The sequence below is a fragment of the Rattus rattus genome, chromosome 12 (assembly GCF_011064425.1).
Source record: "Rattus rattus isolate New Zealand chromosome 12, Rrattus_CSIRO_v1, whole genome shotgun sequence".
Lineage (NCBI taxonomy): Eukaryota > Metazoa > Chordata > Mammalia > Rodentia > Muridae > Rattus > Rattus rattus.
In genome coordinates, this window is record NC_046165.1 from 24,508,331 (window position 1) to 24,527,481 (window position 19,151).

Here is a 19,151-nt window from a genome sequence, read left to right on the forward strand (position 1 = left end):
TCCTTGGAGTTATTACTTTATAAGAGTATCTTAACTGCCTGTGAAGTAACAACCATTAGTAACAAGGGAGTGATAAATTGCTGTCAGTCTATTTGAAGAAGTTAGCGAAGTATGTAACAAATTTTATAAATGCATTTGTTAAAACTATTTAAACAATAACTTTCGTTGACTGGGTTGTTTGTGAGTTATATATTTTATCTCTAAAACGCACATTGCTCTCCATGTTTCATAGGTAAGGAAATAGAGATGTTTGCGGATCCACCCCTTAAAGATTCAGTTTAGAAGGGGTAGCACCTTGCATTAAATCCTATTTTTAAAATACTTCAAAGCCATTTTCCTCATTGCTTGATTGACTAAGCTTGGAGTATTTAATGAATTTGTCAATGTTAATATCCCAAGTTAATATTTCCTGAAACGAGGTGCTGTTTGACTGAATATGAAATACTGCGATTTGCAGATCTCTTTCAATTTTGGTTAAGGTTTAAAATTTATAAGGTACGGAGATATGCATCTGGAGCAGCAAGTGCATGTACACATGTATGAACCGTATGATGCAATCCCACATGGCTAACATTGACATTAGAGTGTGGCATTCTGTGCTGCACTTTCTCCTATGTGAAGCATGAGAATAATAGCCCCAAGCTGTAGGTTAACATTTCTAGGTGTAGGGACATTTTGTCAAAGTGTGGTTCACTGAGTTTCAGATACCGACATCTGTGTCATTTTTAGACATATCTGGTCCCTGCCTGGAGCTCTTTGGAGGAGGAAAATGGATACAAAGACCTACATTATAACACAGACACGCCTGTTGTGTCTTGCCTCATCCTGATAGTGGTTATTTTCCAAAAAGACCACAAGGGGATAAAAAAACCCACAAAGACACAGCCAACATTTAATGTTACTTTCACAATAATATTTATTATTCTTAGATTAATGAGTTCAATAAAGTCTTGAGCGGTGGCCAAGAGCTAATCATCATTAGAGTGTTAGACTTTCAGAATCGCCCGAGCTCTTGTAGCAGATGTTTAGAAATGCTTTCTTCTGATTGGAAAATACATCTGCAAACACATGGGCTTGGATATGAAGACAAGCTAGCTTCCTAGGAACTGACATCTTCCAGCTCTGATTTCAAGGTCGTTTCTAGACGTGTGTCCTTCTTTTCTTCTTCGTTAAATTTATCAAAGTGTAAGAGACTTCACCTGCTGTCCAGAGATGCTGGGCATCACACTGTATAGGAGCACATCAAGTCCGACTTTTCGTGGGACATTATCATTATCATCTAACAAATGCGTGGTGGCTGCCGCTGCACCCTGTGCTGGCATTATTGTGTACATTCTGCAGTAATCAAGGCAGTATAACCTCCAGTAATGTGTTTTACTGTCTCATTATCCACCTTGAAACTAGTACAACTATTAGCAGTTCTATTTCTTTTTTCTTTCTTGGCCAACTGTGATCATTTTTAATGCAAATCACCATCATAATAAGCCTTTGGTATTTAAAAGCAAACCCCATTTCAATAACACCTTAAAACAAGTTTTGGCTGTCTAATATCGTCCGGTCTGATATCAATGGAAGGTTGTACCTTTTTCCACTTGCAAATCGAAGCGAGCCACAGAATTTACTACTTTCCCACTCTGCGATCTGTATTATAAGCACTGGAAATGCAGTGGTTCTTAGCAGAAGCACGAGAACACTGTTGTATATTCCAGGTCTTAGATAAAACCTTATTCCAAAAAAGATACAAGAAAAATATGCCTGAGTTGGTATCTGAACTGTTAGTCATAAGTGTCCAACCACTCAGTTTCCTTAGAGGGGCCTTTCATATTTGGAAATTCCATAATGCAGTACTCACCAAGTTCCTGGACATGCTAGATTATACTTATACTGGGACTTCGTATTGTCCTTTCTTTAAGCATGTAGGTATTAATGTAAATACACTTATATACATAAAGCCATATGTTTGACATGTATATATGACCGTACAAAAATGGTTTAAAGAAACTGTCACAATTCATAAACTAGAGAGTTAGTTGACTTATTATAAACGTCTTAAATCTTAGGCCTTGTACTGTGCCATTTAAGTGAGACTAGGAGAGCGTGGTAGTGGCTCACACCTGGAATCCCAGGGCTGGTTGTGGAAGCAAAGAGAGCAAGAGTTCAGGGCTACCCTAAACTGCAGTAGCTCCCGGTTGCTCTGTGCTAAATGAGGTTCTGCCGAAAGCTAAATGATCTTTATGTCTGTTACTGAAGGAAATATGAACACTACGGTACCGGCTTGTTTTGGTTGCTGATGGATTCATTTCTCTAAACTAAACAGAATTTGAAACGGAGACTCAGAAGTCTTTAGTTTCCTTTCCTTCCCCTGAGATAGGCGCTGGCTCTATAATCCTAGCTACCTGGTTAGTACTTTCTCTGTAGCCCAGGCTAGTCTCAAGCTTGTAACAATACCCTTGCTTAGCCTTGTGAGTGCTGGGATTTCCCGCATGCACCCCAATCCCTGGCTTCATTTCATTCTTTTTTTTTCCCCCTTAACTTTTGCATCTAATCGTCACATTCTTTTTCATTCCCTTCAATTAGTACTGCCACTGTTAACGCATTCCTTTTTAAAATACATACACAGTTTGCAATAGTACCCACAGCAAGCCCACGCTGAAATGATAAATCACACCTAAGTACACAAAGACACAAGTCTGTAAGAAGCCAAGCAGACACACAAATGTGGTGTCCAGAGAAAGAAGCCACAAAGTCTGGAGGTGGATGGCAGTGATGTCAGAAGAAATCTGCGTCTGACAAAAGCGTTAGTTTTCAATATCTACATTGACAAAAGCAATGTGAAGGGTTCAAACCACTGAGCTATGAAAGAGCATAGTACATCCTTAGTGGGAAGGTACAGTATACAGAAGGATAAGTCGATATGATAAGATGAAGGACACAGAAGTGGAGGGGAAGCATATTCACAGATGTGGGTTTTATAAGCCCATGCTTGTCTGTCACATAGACTTGTTTGGCTGCATTTTCTTGCTTGCTTACTCACTTGCTTGTTTTCTTTGGTGTATTTTATCCATTTCAGTGTGAGCTTGCTGTTGTACTGTTTGTACACTATGCGTGTGGGTAGGACCGGAATATATTTTAATGAAAGTATGAATGGAAAGAAGTGAGGTGGTTTACATTTACTGCAACCTCCGGGAGAATACAGTTGCAGAACGTTGCAAAAGGTAGCAGTTAATGTGACAGCTTTGCTGTCTGTCTGGGAAGGGATGGATGCAGTGAGATGTGGACGCAGAAGCCTCAGAGGACCATTTGTGGAAACCGCCTGAGAACGTCTGAACACCTGGTCAGCAGTGCCTTCAATAAAACAAATAGATTTTAAGGCTGAGAGAAAAGGTGGATCTAGACTATTTCTGAAGTCCTTGTTTGGGAAATGACAACCTGTTGGACATGTTGAATGGAAAAATACTTAGATCGAATGATCACATTGAGAACTTTGGCCAGGAAGCAGCAATGCATAGAAAAGGAGACAAAGTGAGGAAAAAAAAAAAAACAGACAGGAATGGAAGTATTAGAAAAAAATACCAATATCCACTCTTAGACAAGAACAGATGACATTGCAGAACTCAAGAGAGGTATCTCGAAATCTGTGAAAGTTAAGGGAGATGCTGTGTCTGCGTGTGACAGGCTACCATAAATCCAAAGGCTGACAACAGAGAAGAGAAATTGTCAAGCAGGAGGCATGAAGAACACCTCGTAAGATGCTCTGCAAGGGTTTAAGAACAGCCTAGACTTTCAGCAACAATTCATGCAGGAAGACAAAGTGGTGGGTTTTTTTTCCTTAAAATGAACTTCAATAAATATTAAATTAAAAATTTTCAGAAAAACGTAGCCTCTACTTATAACTCATACAAATTTGATGAACCTAGTAATGAAGAATATGCTTTCTCTTCTTCCTCTTATGGCCTCGGACTTGAGATCATTCTTCCCACAGCTTCCCAAGATACCAAGCAAACTAAATCTTCTGGCTGGAATGGCTTTAGACATTAGACTGATGTTTTAATCAGATGACCTTAATCTTTTATGTGGCTACAGCATGTACACATATCCCTGGGAATATAAGTGGGCTCAGCCGCTTTGGAGAACAATTTGGCAGTGTACATAAATTAAACTACGTCTGAATTTTTCAGATATATACTGGGAAGCAGCTTGTGACAGTCTTGCTAACAGTGAATATTTTGAAAACTTGATTTTCATTACTAGAATAGATAAATGATAGAGATCCATTCAAAACATTGCCAATTTTTTTATTGCGAAAGAGTACAGTCTGTTAGACTGCAAGAGAGTGGACCAACAAAATGAAAAAGTGTAAATAAATCTCACATGCCATGTTGAGCTAAATAAAGCAAATTAGAATATGATATTGTCATATACCCTTCAACAGAGGAATGGATACAGAAAATGTGGTCCATCTACACAATGGAGTGCTACTCAGTTATCAAAAACAATGACGTCATGAAGTTCTTAGGCAAATGGATGGAACTAGAAAATATTATCCTGAGTGAGGTAACCCAGTAACAAAAGAACACACGTGGTATGCACTCACTGATAGGTGGATATTAGGCCAAAAGCTGGGAATACCTAAGATACAATTCACAGACCACATGAAGCTTAAGCAAAAGGAAGACCAACATGTGGATGCTTCAGTTCTTCTTAGAAGTGGGGACAAAATGCTCATGGGAGGTAGAGGGTGGGAGGGACTTGGGAGGAAGAGAAGAGGGGAAGGGAAAAAAAGAGGGCCAGATCAGGTATGAGAGGAGATGGGGATAATATACAGAGGGACAGGAATTTGAACAGTGGTGTGTAGCAATGGGTGATGGGGACCTGGGGATAGCCACCAGCAAGTTCCAGATGACAGGAAGCAAGAGACTCCCAGGATCCAACAGGAATAAGATTAACTGAAATGTCCAACAAAGAGGAGGAAGAACCTGTAGAGTCCATATCCAGAACTTAGGCAAGGCCCCCAGTTGCGGGATGGGTCCACCCACAGTCAAAATTGTAACCTAGAATTGCTCCTGTCTAAAGGAAATATAGAGACAAAGAGTGGAGCGGAGACTGAATCTATCCCATATATGGCCTCCAAACCCAGTCACTATTGCTGATGCCAAGAAGTGCTTGCTCACAGGAGCCTGATATAGATGTCTCCTGAGAGGGTCTGTGAGAGCCTTATTGATACAAATGAAGATGCTTGCAGCCAACCATCAGATTTAGTACAGGGACCCCAATGGAGGAGTTAGAGACAGGACTGAAGGAGCTAAAGGAGTTTGTAACCCCATAGGAAGAACAACAATAGCAACCAACCAGATCCACCCTCCCCCACTCCCAGAGCTCCCAGGGACTAAACCACCAACCAAAGAATGAATACACATGGAGGGACCCATGGCTCAGGTCACATATGTAGCAAAGGATGGCATTGCCTGGCATCAGTGGGAGGAGAAGGCCTTGGTCCTCTGAAGGCTGAATGCCCCAGTGTAGTGGAATGCCAGGGTGGTGAGGTGGGAGTGGGGGAGTGGGAAGGAGAGCATCCTCATAGAAGTAAGGGAAGAGGAACGGGAGAGAGGGGAACCGGGAAAGGGGATACATTTGAAATGTAAATACTTAAAATATCCAATAAAACATAAAGAATTCATCACACTTAGGGGAAAAATGACATACATGCTCTTCGTTTTGTACACATGAAAGATATGCAACCGTGTTTAAGGACTGGCACCCGTGTTAAATGTCTCACTGTGTATTGTTTGTGTATCAAGGTTAGATAAATGGATGTGAGAGCAATGGAAAAGAAATGCTGTTTTCAATTTGGATTCACCGTTTAACTGAATAAAGAGGCATCATGGAGATAGTACAGAATCAATACAGCCAGGGGGCCTTGGATGTGATGGGTTTACCACACAGGGCACAGAAAGCATATCTACACCCCTGACGGCAGGCAAAGCCCCTTGGATTATAATGAGACATCTAAGCTCTCAGATCTTTTCTGTTTGGCCTCAGGAACAGCCAGTGCTTAGCGCTGAGGTAACTTGGCAGCACTTGGTGTGAAAAACATAGCTGGATGATGTTAAGAATATAGAGTCAAATGTATCCCGAAGGTCGGCCACATGTGAATGTCACTGTTCTTTATCAAGGAAAATTCTGTGTTTCTTCATCACTGCAGAAAACAAACAAGCAAACAAACAAAAAACAGAATCCAAGTTCTGTGCTTGTTTCCATCCAAATACAACAGCACTCAATGTACCAGGCAATTGCCTGGGAAAGCCTAAGACCACATTTTCTCCTGTTATCCTGCCTTCTTCCAGAGAGAGAGAGAGAGAGAGAGAGAGAGAGAGAGAGAGAGAAATCTTCACACCAACTCAATATGAGTTTTACCAAGAAACTAATGCAAATATAGAAGGAAAGCCTGGTGTGTCCTTCTTCCGCCATGTGCTACTCTAGCCTAGCATAGGACATAATAGAGCAGTGTTCTCAGAGTGCTTGTTGATTGACCTGGCCAGTCCTGATGTGAACACAGTACAACCAGTCACATATACAGAAGTCTTTATAAGTCAGGTTTCTGTAGAAAAACCATTGAATGAAATGGATGTCCCTGAACAGAAAGACCAAGAATCCAGTACTTCTTCAGTCCATAGGGCTAGATATCTCAGAGGTCTTCAAGTGGACCTCAGAAACCTGAGAAAGTGGACTCTAATACTACTCAAGGAATGAATTTGCCATTGAAAGAACAAGCAGGCAAAAAGCAAGAGTTTCTTTTTTGTCCGTCCTTTATATAGACTGTTCTTGGAAGGTGGGTCTTTCCATCTTAAGTGAAGGAAGAAAATACGTTTGTATCTGCACAAGCACATTATCAACAGAGTAGGATAAGCATGCCTGTTAAATTTATTCTTCATCATGAAATTGTGAGACACTGTAGGGAAACTCATCAGCAAAGAGATAGAAGATACAAGGAACAGGTAATTAAAGCCTAAAGGCCAAACCAATGTTCTACAAGGGTTATGCAAAAAAAAAAAAAAAAAAAAAAAAGCTCTGGAAACTGTAAAGACAGATAATCCTAGGATCCAAGAATACGAGTGCTTAGTAATCCATGACAAAATCAGCAAAACTGTCTCCAAAGAGCCTTTTTTAAAAAATGGAAAACCACATGAAGTTTTTGGCAGTTTCTCCTTAGATCATGGTACTAAACTGACCAAATTGAAAGAAATAAATGAGAATAGATCAATAACATTTTATTCACAATACAAGTGGTAGCCCCCATGCCTTAATTTGCCCATCCCTTGAGCCATAGGAGAGAGAAGGTTGTAAGAAGAAACACAGGAAGCCAGGCTACAGTGCTGAGTGTCCCACACAGGACCCACAGTGCTGCCATGGAGAAGTGGACCCTGCACGGGGAACTTTACAGACATTATGAGATTACGTTTAAGGCAATCTTAGTGGAAGGCGTTATGCTAACAAGTATAGAGATGGGAATAGGGAAAATGAATAAAATTGCATATTATATCTAGATAGTAGCCACATCTCAGGATGTAAGAAGCCGGTGGGACTTTTAAGTCTTTGTGTGGGGTTCCAGGCTAACACACAGCCCCTTGTCTGTCGAGGCGGAGACTCAGTAGAAATGAGTGAGAGGCGTGAATCCATAGGATCCTGGTGAGGAGACTGGGACCCTGGAGGGCAGGTTCTGATCTGGGAGCTGGCCATTATTGTGATCCAAGCTCTTTATTTCTGGGTGTTTCTCTTTTCATGTCCTGATGCACCAGAAAAGTGCATCTGTTTGGACAACTCAGAATTTGAAAGCAAAGGAATTCAGCTGTATAAAAGCAGCGTCAAAGCCACACTTCACAACACACAGATGTCCTGAGTATAGCTGGGTACACTGGGTAGCCAGCATGAACTAGTGACCAAAGATAGAATGGTCAGTGAAGTTTTTGAAGAGCATTATATTGGCCCTGATGATTCCCAAGGGTGGGTCTCCACCTTGACACCCAGGCACACTAAGCTGAGATCCTTAGTAGAGACCATAGTTCAGTGCATGAATTCCACTCGGTACCTTCCAGTGACTTCCCTTCTTAGCCAGAACTATATTCTGCCCAACAAACGCTTCACTCTTCTCTGGTCCATTTCTTTCTTTGTCCCTGTGTCAGCTCCAGCTATGTTTTGCCACTGATGGGAACCCGGGGCACATAGCTCACACAGCCAGCTCAGAGCCTTTGTGTCTGTTGTTTGCTGTCCTTGTGATGACCCTCACCCCCAAATGAAAACAAGCCAGCTCGTGTCCAAGCATCTTTTGACTCCTCCAGGTTCCCGTTCATATACAGTCATTTCCAGGATTGCTTTCCTCGCCTCCATTGCTTCTTTTCTCACTTGTATGTGATTTACTTACGATCCATCTTGTCACCGCTACTGTAATCGCTGCCAGTGTGAAGTTGGGTATTAGTCTACCTGAGTCACTGACCTTTCCCTGACCCTCAGAAGGGTGTCTGGTACCTGTGACTGTCCTGCAAAGCACCTCTTAACTCAGTAAACAAATGGGTGTTTGTGTCAGGAGAAGTAACAGCCTTGATAACTTTTCTTATGTCTGCTGTGCCTCTATTAAGTTTTGTCTAAACTGAAGGAAGTGAAATTTGCTTCAGTGTCATATTCCTGGAGATGGTGAGGGTTCAGAAGTAGTGTTTCACACTGGGGTTGAAGAAGCAGTTAAGTACTGCCACGGTTAACAGTGTGATAATTGACTGCTGACCACCAGGCTAGGGACCACTAACCAGGTTGCTTGTATTACTTACCTCCTTAACTGCCACAAGGCAGTAGCAGAGTGGGGAACTGAGGATGAATGACGTGAAATCAATTGCCTAAGGTAGACTGGTTGCAAGTGATGTGGCCAGAGGTCGCCTCCTATTTTCTCAAGCCAGAGCTGAGTTTCCATGCTAGATCTCTACAAGTCATTTTTGGAATAACTACTGCTTAGACTATGTTAAGATAGGACCTGCTACCCCAAGAGATTGGACATTTCTAAAACATAATCCTCACAAGCCATTCACATCCCTGTCTTGCCCTTCACTCTAACTTAAGGAGCAGCTCTCCTGGAAGCCAGCTTTTCCCTAAGTTTTGTCCTAGACAAGGTGATCAAGTTTGTAGGACAAGTAGTGTAAGTGACTGAAAGAGAGAAAATACACCCAGTAGTATTTTCTCACTGCCCAGCCAGCTGCCTCATATGCTTGCTGGCTATGGGTGTCTTCTCTATTCTCCTCCAATAGTTAGGAAGGGGATTCTGCATCTTCTCTAATATCTATTCTTTTCTTTTGATGTGATACTCACAAGGAAACCAAGCATATGCACAGTAGGAAAAAGCTTTACCGATTAACTCCACCCTTCTCACACTCATTTTTGCTGTCTCTTTAAGGACATATTAGTCCTTATGTTTTAAGGTATGTTCAAAGACTGATTTATTATATACATTTAGTAAGGTCATTTATGGAAAATTTTATGAGCAAAGGCACAAATGGGCAGGTTATCTTCAGCTGAAGTATATAATTTATTGATAGGGCTCAGGCTGTGAGAATAGGCGGTTGAAGGAACATGTACCCTGTGAAATGTGTCAGTGTCAGCCCATTGTTACACAGGAGAGAAAGAAGTTCAAGCGTGTTGAAAAGGGTGTAGGGCTTTGGCTGACTGCATGCCTCAAAAGAGGCATGAAGTGAACTTGCTGTCAAGTAGACAGCTGGGAAGAGAAGCTGTGGAATGTTTGATTTGGCAGTAGGGTCTACCCTGTGCCCAATAGAATGAGGGAATAGTTCCTGAGCGATGCTGAAGCTCTGAGATGGTGCTTCCCACAAGGAAACACCTGGAAATACATGAGAAGGTTTTTAACTGAAAAGCAGAAAGTACAGAGGATTGGGTGTAGTTTCAAGTTCCCCTCTGGCTTTTGTCACTGAACACAAGACGGCTATTGACAAAAAGAAGCATAGGACTGGGGATGCTTGCTGTTGTTTGATGTGCATTAGCCATAATCCATAGAGTCCAGCAGGGTCACCGTTAGAAGTGGCCATATAAAGGTGTGGCACAGAACAATCTGTATATCACAAATAGTAATTGAAAGTCAGTGTGCTCAACTTCAAGTGTTGGGAATTTTCTTCCTAGGATTTGTCCAGAATAAGTCTGACTCCATGGAACTGAGTTTCTCCAAACATCCCAATCCATTTCCCCAGGTTTCAAATGTGTAAAATCTTAAACATGAGGGTGTGTGTGTGTGCATGCATGCACACCCGTATATGCATGTATATACTTATGGAAAGATTGGCTCTTATAATGTAATTTTTGCTGACCAGATTAGCCTTGAACTCAGAGATATACTTGTATTTCTACATCTTAAGTGCTAGAAAAGATATATACTGCCATGCCAAAGATAAATTCTTTTCAACTATAGGTCATGTCTTGGTCTCTTAACTTAGAGAACTTTGTATATGTGTATGTGTGAACTTGTAAATGTGGAAGGAAGGAGAAAGAAAGGTTGGGAGTATAAGAGGTAATGTATGTTCTGGTTGCCCAAGACATTTTTGCATTGTCCTAAATGAGTGCCAAGAAAATTAGACCTTTCTACTGTGGGCTTAGATGTGCAAAGACTAATGGAGGTTAACTGGATGAGATGTCCCTATTCCACAGTTAATAAAAATAAAGTGGAATTATGCAAGTATGTAGATAAGCTAATCATCTGACCTAATCAGCAATTCAAATTTTAGGAAGCCTTTCTGATTATTTTCTCGGCTTGGCTCAGTGTATGAGTATGAAGAGTTTCCCAGCATGGTGAAAGCAGATGTATTTCATAATATTTATTGAAAATATTGGAAAGAAGTCCTTAAGCACAATCCTCCTGAAAAGTACATCTAAACAGATAACTCATTTAGCATATTTTGTACTTAAGATTAGCTATAAATATCACACAATTTACATGATCTTGTAATATATCTCCACATTTTCTATTATGTTTCATACAACTAGGCTTGACCTTCAGCCTCTTACATAACCACTTCTACCCTCCTTAAGCTGTATGATTGTGTTTGAGAACTCCAGGTTTTTTTTTTTTTTTTTGTGTGTGTGTGTGTGTGTGTGTGTGTGTGTGTGTGTGTGTGTGTGTGTGTGTGTGTGTCTTGTGTTTGTATATGTTTTTGAGGAAATTTCACTATGATTAAGAGTAGTCTCTGTTCTCTGGCTGGCTTATAAGTTGATACCTTAGCAAAGATATCATTGTACATAATGTGTCAGCAACTTTCAGTGGTCTACTGTTGACATTACAGGTGCATATAGAAGCACACAATAGGAGTTGGAAGCCTAGATGGCTCTGCTATTAATTTTCTTCTAGTTTTGAATACTTATAAACAGTCATTAAATGAAGCACACTAGAACAGAATTACCCAAAAGGAAACGCTCTATGAGTTCCTAGCCAAAATGCTTATATCTTCCATAAATTCTGTGCCTTCCCAGGATAGCCATGTGCTGCTAAACAATGTTTCTATCAACAACAGATAGCATATACAGTAGTAGTCCCACAAAATTGGATCTTTTGTGCCTTGGTAACCATGTTAGTTTGCGCAGCATATTCTATAATGTATGCGAAAGATGGGCTCACTTAACGGCAATTGAACTAGAATCTGTACCACTAAGTGACATGTGGCAGATATTGTTTGTAATGTAAATTTCATTCAGCCAGCTTATTGAATAGAGCCAAATGAATCTTAATAATTCGATTAGATTAACTGAATAGTCAAGTTGTGTGTTATTAGATCAAGATAGAACCCCATGCTTCACACTAAAATTCCCCACCATCCCACATTTGTTGCATATTTTCTACAGACCAGATGCAAAAGTATTTTGTTGTCGTCTTTGTTTGTTTGTTTGGTACTGTGCTATATTCTGATTGGTCACTGTTCTGGGTCCTGTGCTGTATGTTCTGCTTGGTTATTGCTGTAAACCATGGCATCTGAGCAAGTGAACATCTTTTGCTTGAACTCACAGGACAGTGAATTACTTTATTTGAAGACAAGGTTAGGGAATATAGGTGATCCAATCTGTATCCGTGTTTCACTGTCAGTGACTTTGAAACTAGGACATTTTTATTCAACTGAGCACCATATCATGGAACACCCCCTTTGTCTAAAATCTTAACTCTCTAGGTAAAATTTTAAATCTTTGCACAATTGACATTTTAGACTGATAAACTTTTTATCATGGATGACTGACTCTCAATAGTACTGTAGGATATTTAGCAATGTCCTTGACGTCTTATCTACAGTATGACCATAACATTCTTATGTACCAAATAGCACTCCACCTCTCAAGTCTTGTCAAAGTGTCCAGAATCTCTGGGAGGAGAGCAATGAGGAATTTATCCACATTAAAAGACTGTGATTGTAGAGTATTTGATTGAACTTCTATAATGTTTACCCAGAAATCCCATTTCACAAAGAACATTTGTACTTTCATGAACACAGAAGCAAAAGGCGTGTGAGCTACACTAGCATTCTCCAGACGCAGCAAATACCAGTTCCTTCAGATGGGTTCGTTTTTGTAGCCACATTGGAAATACTGTGTACAACCACGAATTGCCTTTTCCTGGCTGAAACATGGTAAAATATCAGCGTTTCCTTGGTAGTCCATGATGCACAGGTAAAGGATAAATTATTTGAAAAAATAAAAAGTATCTTTTGGCTCAATTGTATCCAAATGTCATGCTAACCATAATTTTAAATACGTTTGTACCCAACTGCAATGGTAATCTTGATTTGAAATTTGGTCGTACCCAAATGTCATTGTAACCCTGATATGAAGTACATTTTGCATTCCTCTGAAAGCGGTGGTGATTTTGGGAAGCCTTTCTTAGGTACCTTTGTGGAGTAATGATTCCAATTAGAGCTGAGTGGCTTCGAGTCATGTATTTTAACCCTCAAGTGAGGGCATTTTTCATTGAGAAGAGGTGCATATTTTCTGAGAGAGGAGAGCACTGGAGGCAATTTTGGGCAATGATTGTTAAAGCTACTCATAGAGGGGAGGAAAGGGTAGAAAACTCTAATTTTAAAAAGTTGCCTTACACTAAATTCCTCACTGAAATGCTCCCATGGCCCCAGTCCAAGGGTCAGAACATCAGCTTGTCACTTTGAGAAGTTCATGGTCGGAGCAGAATCAGATTTGGAAATGTCTTTTTAAAAGCCACAGTCAGGATAGAGGTGGGAGCACACTTTCCAACACACATAAGCAGATATGAGAAATGTGTGACGTTTCCAGCTCTGCCAGCTTTACGTAGTCACGTTCCCGCTCCACCGGAAACAGTGATAAACTGTGAGGTACCCATTTACTAAAAAAGAAGAAAAAAGAAAAAGCCTGAAACTTTATTTTAGCCATGTCAACTTCATTCTTTTTTTAACCTCTTAAGAGAACATGAAGCAAACAATACCACCTCTATGTCATGCTCGCTCTCGTCCAGGGAGAGCGCTAATGAAAAGCGATATGACCAGAAGTGTGGCAGCAAAAGAAAGCAGAAAGTGAAGCCAGCAGGTGAAATGCTTGCTCAAAGCCACACAAATAGCTGTGACCGCACTGAGTTGTCAATATTAAAATTTACTGGTATTTGTGGTTTCTTTTCTAGGAGCTTATCTGGAACTCTTGCAATCTACCCTGGGTATTGCGTACAAAAGAAAGGTGTTTGTGAGTGCTCAGTACACAAAACACTAATTCCTGTAGTGTCTGGGGGAAATGACTACCTGGGGGAAATGCACAAGAAACTTATTCAGTGCTCAACAATGGTCCAGCAAGAAGTTCAGTTCTGCACGCTAATTGTAACTTATTATATATGCCTTTTCTTCCCAGCACAAATGGAGCCCCGAGGCCTGTCTCCCAGACAGAGTAAAAGTGACAGTGATGATGATGACCTGCCAAATGTGACCTTAGATAGCGTTAATGAAACTGGATCCACGGCCCTTTCCATAGCCAGAGCAGTACAAGAGTAAGTACCACATTCTCAGGATGGAACAAGCATCTCGAGGTGATTGGTCAATGGATGATGAAAGCGAAGCATCTCTGGTTCCTCAGGCATGTGGGTTTAGCTCTGAACTGGCGCACATGGCTGTGTCTGTCCACTTGACCTGCATGCTTCAGGAGCAGTTTAGGGTGAAGAATGAAATGTCTCGAAAGAGTGGGGAGGTTCTGTTCTGCTAGATATCACCTCTCTGCATCTTTTCAAACACCCCTTGCACCCTTCCTTTCTATAAAAGGAAACTTTTTTTTTCTAAAAACATACCTGTGTCTAATTATCACCATAATCATTCGTCTACAAATGGAGGAGCAATAGAATGTTACAAATGTCCTTCATTTGGTTTTTATTATGATTTTTAAAACAATTTTTAAAAATTTTAAGTTTGAATTATTTGTGTGTGTGATCATGATTGTGGTACTTGTAGAGGACAGAAGAGGTCATCAGATCCCCGGGAGGGGGAATTAGAGAAAGTTCTGTATGAGCTGCCAGCCCTGGGTACTGAGCATTGTGTGGGCACTTGAGTATACTGCAAGAGCACTGTATGCTTTTAACCACTGGTCCGTCTCTCTAGCCCCTCTTCCTCTTACTTTGATAGGAAACTACAGAGCAGCTTCATGGAAGGTTTAAATTTGGAGGATACAGTGTTATTCCTTTGGAAAATAGGAATCATGAATACCTTTCCAAGGGATTTTTTTCTCCTTTGTTTTCTTTGAGTCAGACCATGGGATTAGGAATCAACTTCCGCTTGTAGAAATCCACTGCGTTTGTATTGTTGTCAACTCTGTAGAACAGAACCTGTGCTACTCCATGCGTATTTTTCTGTAGGCTTTTACTTTTGACCCTGTCGAGATAGAACTCACACAACAGTGTATATTTAATATGTATGATTCACTGACGTGATGTACTTCCATACTGTGGGATGATTGCCATAGTCCAGTTAATTCCATGCTTGTCATAGCTCTAGATGCCTTTTTGTTTGTTTCAGTTGAGAATCCTTAATATGGACTATTTATTTTACATGGGTATGGGTACTTTTCATGTATGAATGTATATATGCATGTATATCCATAAACCACATGCATTTCTTATACCTGTAGAGGATGGAATCAATATTTGATTCTCTGGAATAGGATAGCTAGTTGTGAGCCACCACGTAATTGATTGGAATTGGACCCCGGTCTTCTGTAAGACCAGCAAGCACTCTTAATCATTGAGCACCTTTCCAGCCCAAGAGCTAACTTTTACTTGGTAGTCTTTCCACATCCCAGCTCTTGCAACCTGCCACCCTACTCTCTTTTTGTATGTTCGTCTGGATTAACTCCACACATTAGTGGGTGCTCTTTGATAAGCTGTGCAGATACAGTTTCATGCTCCAATATTTTGTATAAAAGTATAAAGTCCTTGAAACTATTCTAAAAAACGTGTATGCATATTAATGGGTGCTAGATTTATTATTCATATTGATGTTTTCATTAAAAGGCTGGTAGCACTCTTTGGGCTTCTATCACCTGAAAAGCTGCAGAATGCCCGGATCCATAGTTGCTTAATTCACCGTCCTTCAGGTGTGATTCTGCGTGCAAACCTTTGGAAGTACGGAGATGCTTTCAAAAGAAACAACTGCGATGTCCCAAAAGAGCCTGTTAAATGTAGAGATATTTCCAAACTTCTAGTAATATATTGAAATTTTAATGTAACACCAATATATAATCCATGTTAAATTATAGAAAGGTCTGGACATTGGTTTACCCAGCCTTAACTATGAAAATTCAGTTGTGATTTCGACTTCTTGCTTTGAGTTTCTCTTGAATTTTTAATACTCATAATCGTGCCACCATTAACTTCTCCTTCATCCCATTCTTCCTTCTTCATCTTGATACTCAGTGTTAATTCAAACTATTGGAAACACCAGTGTAGCATGTATAAAATGAGATGAGTTCAAAGGACTCCTGAGGGTGTGTCCATTTTCTGTATTTGTAGATATTTCCTTGAAACTATTGGATAGGGAAGGAGCCAGGGAGAAAAATGACAAAATCAGAGTTTGCTGTGGAACAGCCTGATGAGTTTTCAAACTCTGGGGAATGACGTTATGTTTTCTCTCTCCAGTTAGAGACCAATGGAGCCCTGGTCTAAGATACACCCAAAGGTTTGTCCGCCTGTTCCTTTTTAGCAGTCATACAGAGCTGCCATGAGAATGCGAGCTGTGTAAATGTGAGCGCGTTCAGGAAGATTCACATTGGAAGGGATGAAATGGCCTGGCTCTGAGTCACCATTTGGTTGAAGGCCCCAGAGAGCAGATATCCCCAGCTGAAGCTCTTTGTCCCTGTACCGCTTCTTTGCTTGTCAACTTGACACAAACTTGAATTATTATAGAGAAACCACAAACGAGAAATGCCTGTAGAGAAGTCTGGGTTGGGGGGAAGTATTTTCTTGATAAATGACTTTTTTTTTTTGAGAGGGCCTGACTTACTGAGGGAACTGCCTCCTATGATCCACAGTGCTATAAGAAAGAAGCCTGAGAAAGCCACAGGGAGCAAGCCAGTAAGCAACATTTGTCCATGGCCTCTGCTTCTGTTTCTGCCTCTGGGGTCCTGCAATGTGTTCTCTGTGATTTCTCTGGATGGTGGACTATAAGCTATAAACTCAAATGAACCCTTTCCTGGCCAAGTTGCTTTGGGTGATGGTGTTTTTCCTAGAAATAAAACTAGGACTGTGTCTATAATCATGTAGGTGCAACACTGCCTCACGTACAGCCACGCTGGCATGAAGAACACAGCCCTCTCTCATCTCAAAAAAGATAAGACAGTTTATTCTCTAACCAATTATGAGAGACATCAGCCCAGGCACAGATTCGGGTTCCCCCACATTCCATTTGATAATAGTTGGATTAAACTTTTATTGTAAGAGAATGAAGCGATTCATGAATCCAGATGCGTTAAAAGGTTATCGCTAGGTAGGGTAAAGCGAAGTGAGGAACCGTCAGTTGCTGGTCTCAGTATGAGACAGCGTTCTTAGGCTTTTACTTGGTGGAAACGTGGGTTCTGATTCAATATACCTAATAATAATTGTTCTGAAACAATGTACCTAATAGTCACAAAAATGGTAGTGAACATACAGGAGAGGGCAGTAAGTGAGACTCTAAAGCTTGACTGTGAACAACCTGTCTCTGGACTTACAGCATTCCGGACTGTTCACTGTCCCTCAAGCCCAACCAGTTAGTCAGCCTCACAGGTAGTTTCATCTAAGGTGTGGTTCTTCCAGGGAGCATTAGTCCCAGGCACCATAGCTTGAGCCTTAATGTAATGTCTTGTTGTATTAGCATTGGAATGTATCAAATAAGTCTTCCTGTGCTAATAGTTCTCTTCCTAGTAGTAAACTCATTTTATTGGTTTTTAAAGAGGATTTTTTAAAGTGAATTTTGGGTTTAAAATAAATGGTTTCTTTTGATTTGATGTCTAGAAGCTGCTAGCCAGCATGTATTTTTCTCCCCAGAAACTCAGATCTGTGTTCAAATACCAATGACCACCCAAGGCCACCTCCATTTATATGGATTTACATAGAGAGACCGCTGATCAGTATTCTTAAAAGGAACACCTCAACCATGCTCATTAACTAATCTGACCCCTACCCCCTCGTCAGCTCAGTCACTGAATTTAACTGAGTTGTAAACAGCAGCCAGAGAATGGTGCACAGATGGACCCTTTCTTAGTTTAATCTTGTAGACACTGGTCGTGTTAGCCACCATGTATTCGGTGATTCTGAGAGACATTTTTCAACATTCATAGAACATCTGTTTTGTCTCTGTTACAAACCCCCGGACCCTGCACAATGCTAAAATACAGTCATTTCCCTCTTGACACCTTGGCACACATAATTATGAAAGGTGTGAAGAGAAGGAAAGGTAAAGACACTTGGTTAGAGAAAATTGTTATAATTAACTCTATTGCTAGACAAATACTGAAGTTTTTGAAATAAGCAAACTTTTGAGTTTAAGATTTGTTTACCTAGAACCTCTCATTTCTTTTCTTCCTTCTTTCTCTAAATCCTGAACATTCTTGATCCTTTCAACATATACAGACTAGGCCCATTCCATAAGCTCAAATGTAAGTGGGGCTCTCCCTAAAGGAATTTGTCCGGTCCCAGGATCAAGATGATAGGGCAGGATTAGACTGAAGCTGAGGAGGGAAGGGTGATGCTTTAAAGAAGCAGATGAAGATGTGTTGACTAGCATCCTGACATCAGTTGCTGTTGATTTCATTAATTAATTTATTTATCCCCTTTATATACTATCACAGCCCCCTTCTCCCAGTAACCCTGTCATATGGCCCCTCCCCTGTGTCCCTCCCTTCACCCAGTCACCAACCCACCCTAGCCATCAAGTCACTGCAGGGCTAGGCAATCCTCTCCCACTGAGCCCAGACAAGACAGTCCAGTTTGGAGAGCAGGATCCACAGGCAGGCAACCAAGTCAGGGTTTGAAGCTACTCTCATCATTTGAATGTCCCCTTTGTCCCACTTCATTCTGTAACTTATGTGAAACACCACTCCTCAGGAAGAAACCAACTGCTAAATGTCAGAAAATGATTACACTTAGGTCTGGTAAGTGATTACACTTCTTTTGCATAAGGGAACTTTGAAAGAAAGTACCGTGGCCAGTTCGATACCTCATGTTCCCTGCAAGCATCCCCCGCAGCTAGTCCATACATCATGAAACCTTCTTTAGAAAACTGCATTTAATGATCCAACACAGTCAGTGAGTAAATGTCAGTTGTTCTTCTCTTATCATCTGCATTTTGGTCACGACAAACTTGTTGAACAGTTAACACGCCCTTGCTCTCCTTAATTTCCCCCTGATGGTTCTGTTGATGTCGTTTAAATCACACCAGAGAACAGTAATAGAAATGAGAAAGGGAAAAAAAAAACCAAAAACTATGATGGGGGTTTGCAGATGGCAGATTCTCTGAGAACTCTTTACAGTTTTTATTTCGTTTGCCCTGTGGTACTGCCTTTACCATGTGGAGACACAAAACAGGCACGGAGAAGATTATGCTCTCCCTAACGATCCTACAGACAGTCCTTTGCAGAGTTCATAGTCA

The 19,151-nt window shown here is 40.8% G+C and overlaps 1 protein-coding gene across 1 annotated transcript in view; it reads left to right on the plus strand.

Annotated features, from left to right (window-relative positions):
• Window positions 1-19,151, plus strand: part of Klf12 (Kruppel like factor 12) — a 363,399-nt gene that overhangs the window by 230,714 nt on the left and 113,534 nt on the right. Inside the window, exon 5 of the mRNA XM_032918181.1 lies at window positions 13,894-14,029. Within this exon, the coding sequence (XP_032774072.1) occupies window positions 13,894-14,029 (136 nt within the window). The remainder of the gene's footprint in view (window positions 1-13,893; window positions 14,030-19,151) is intronic.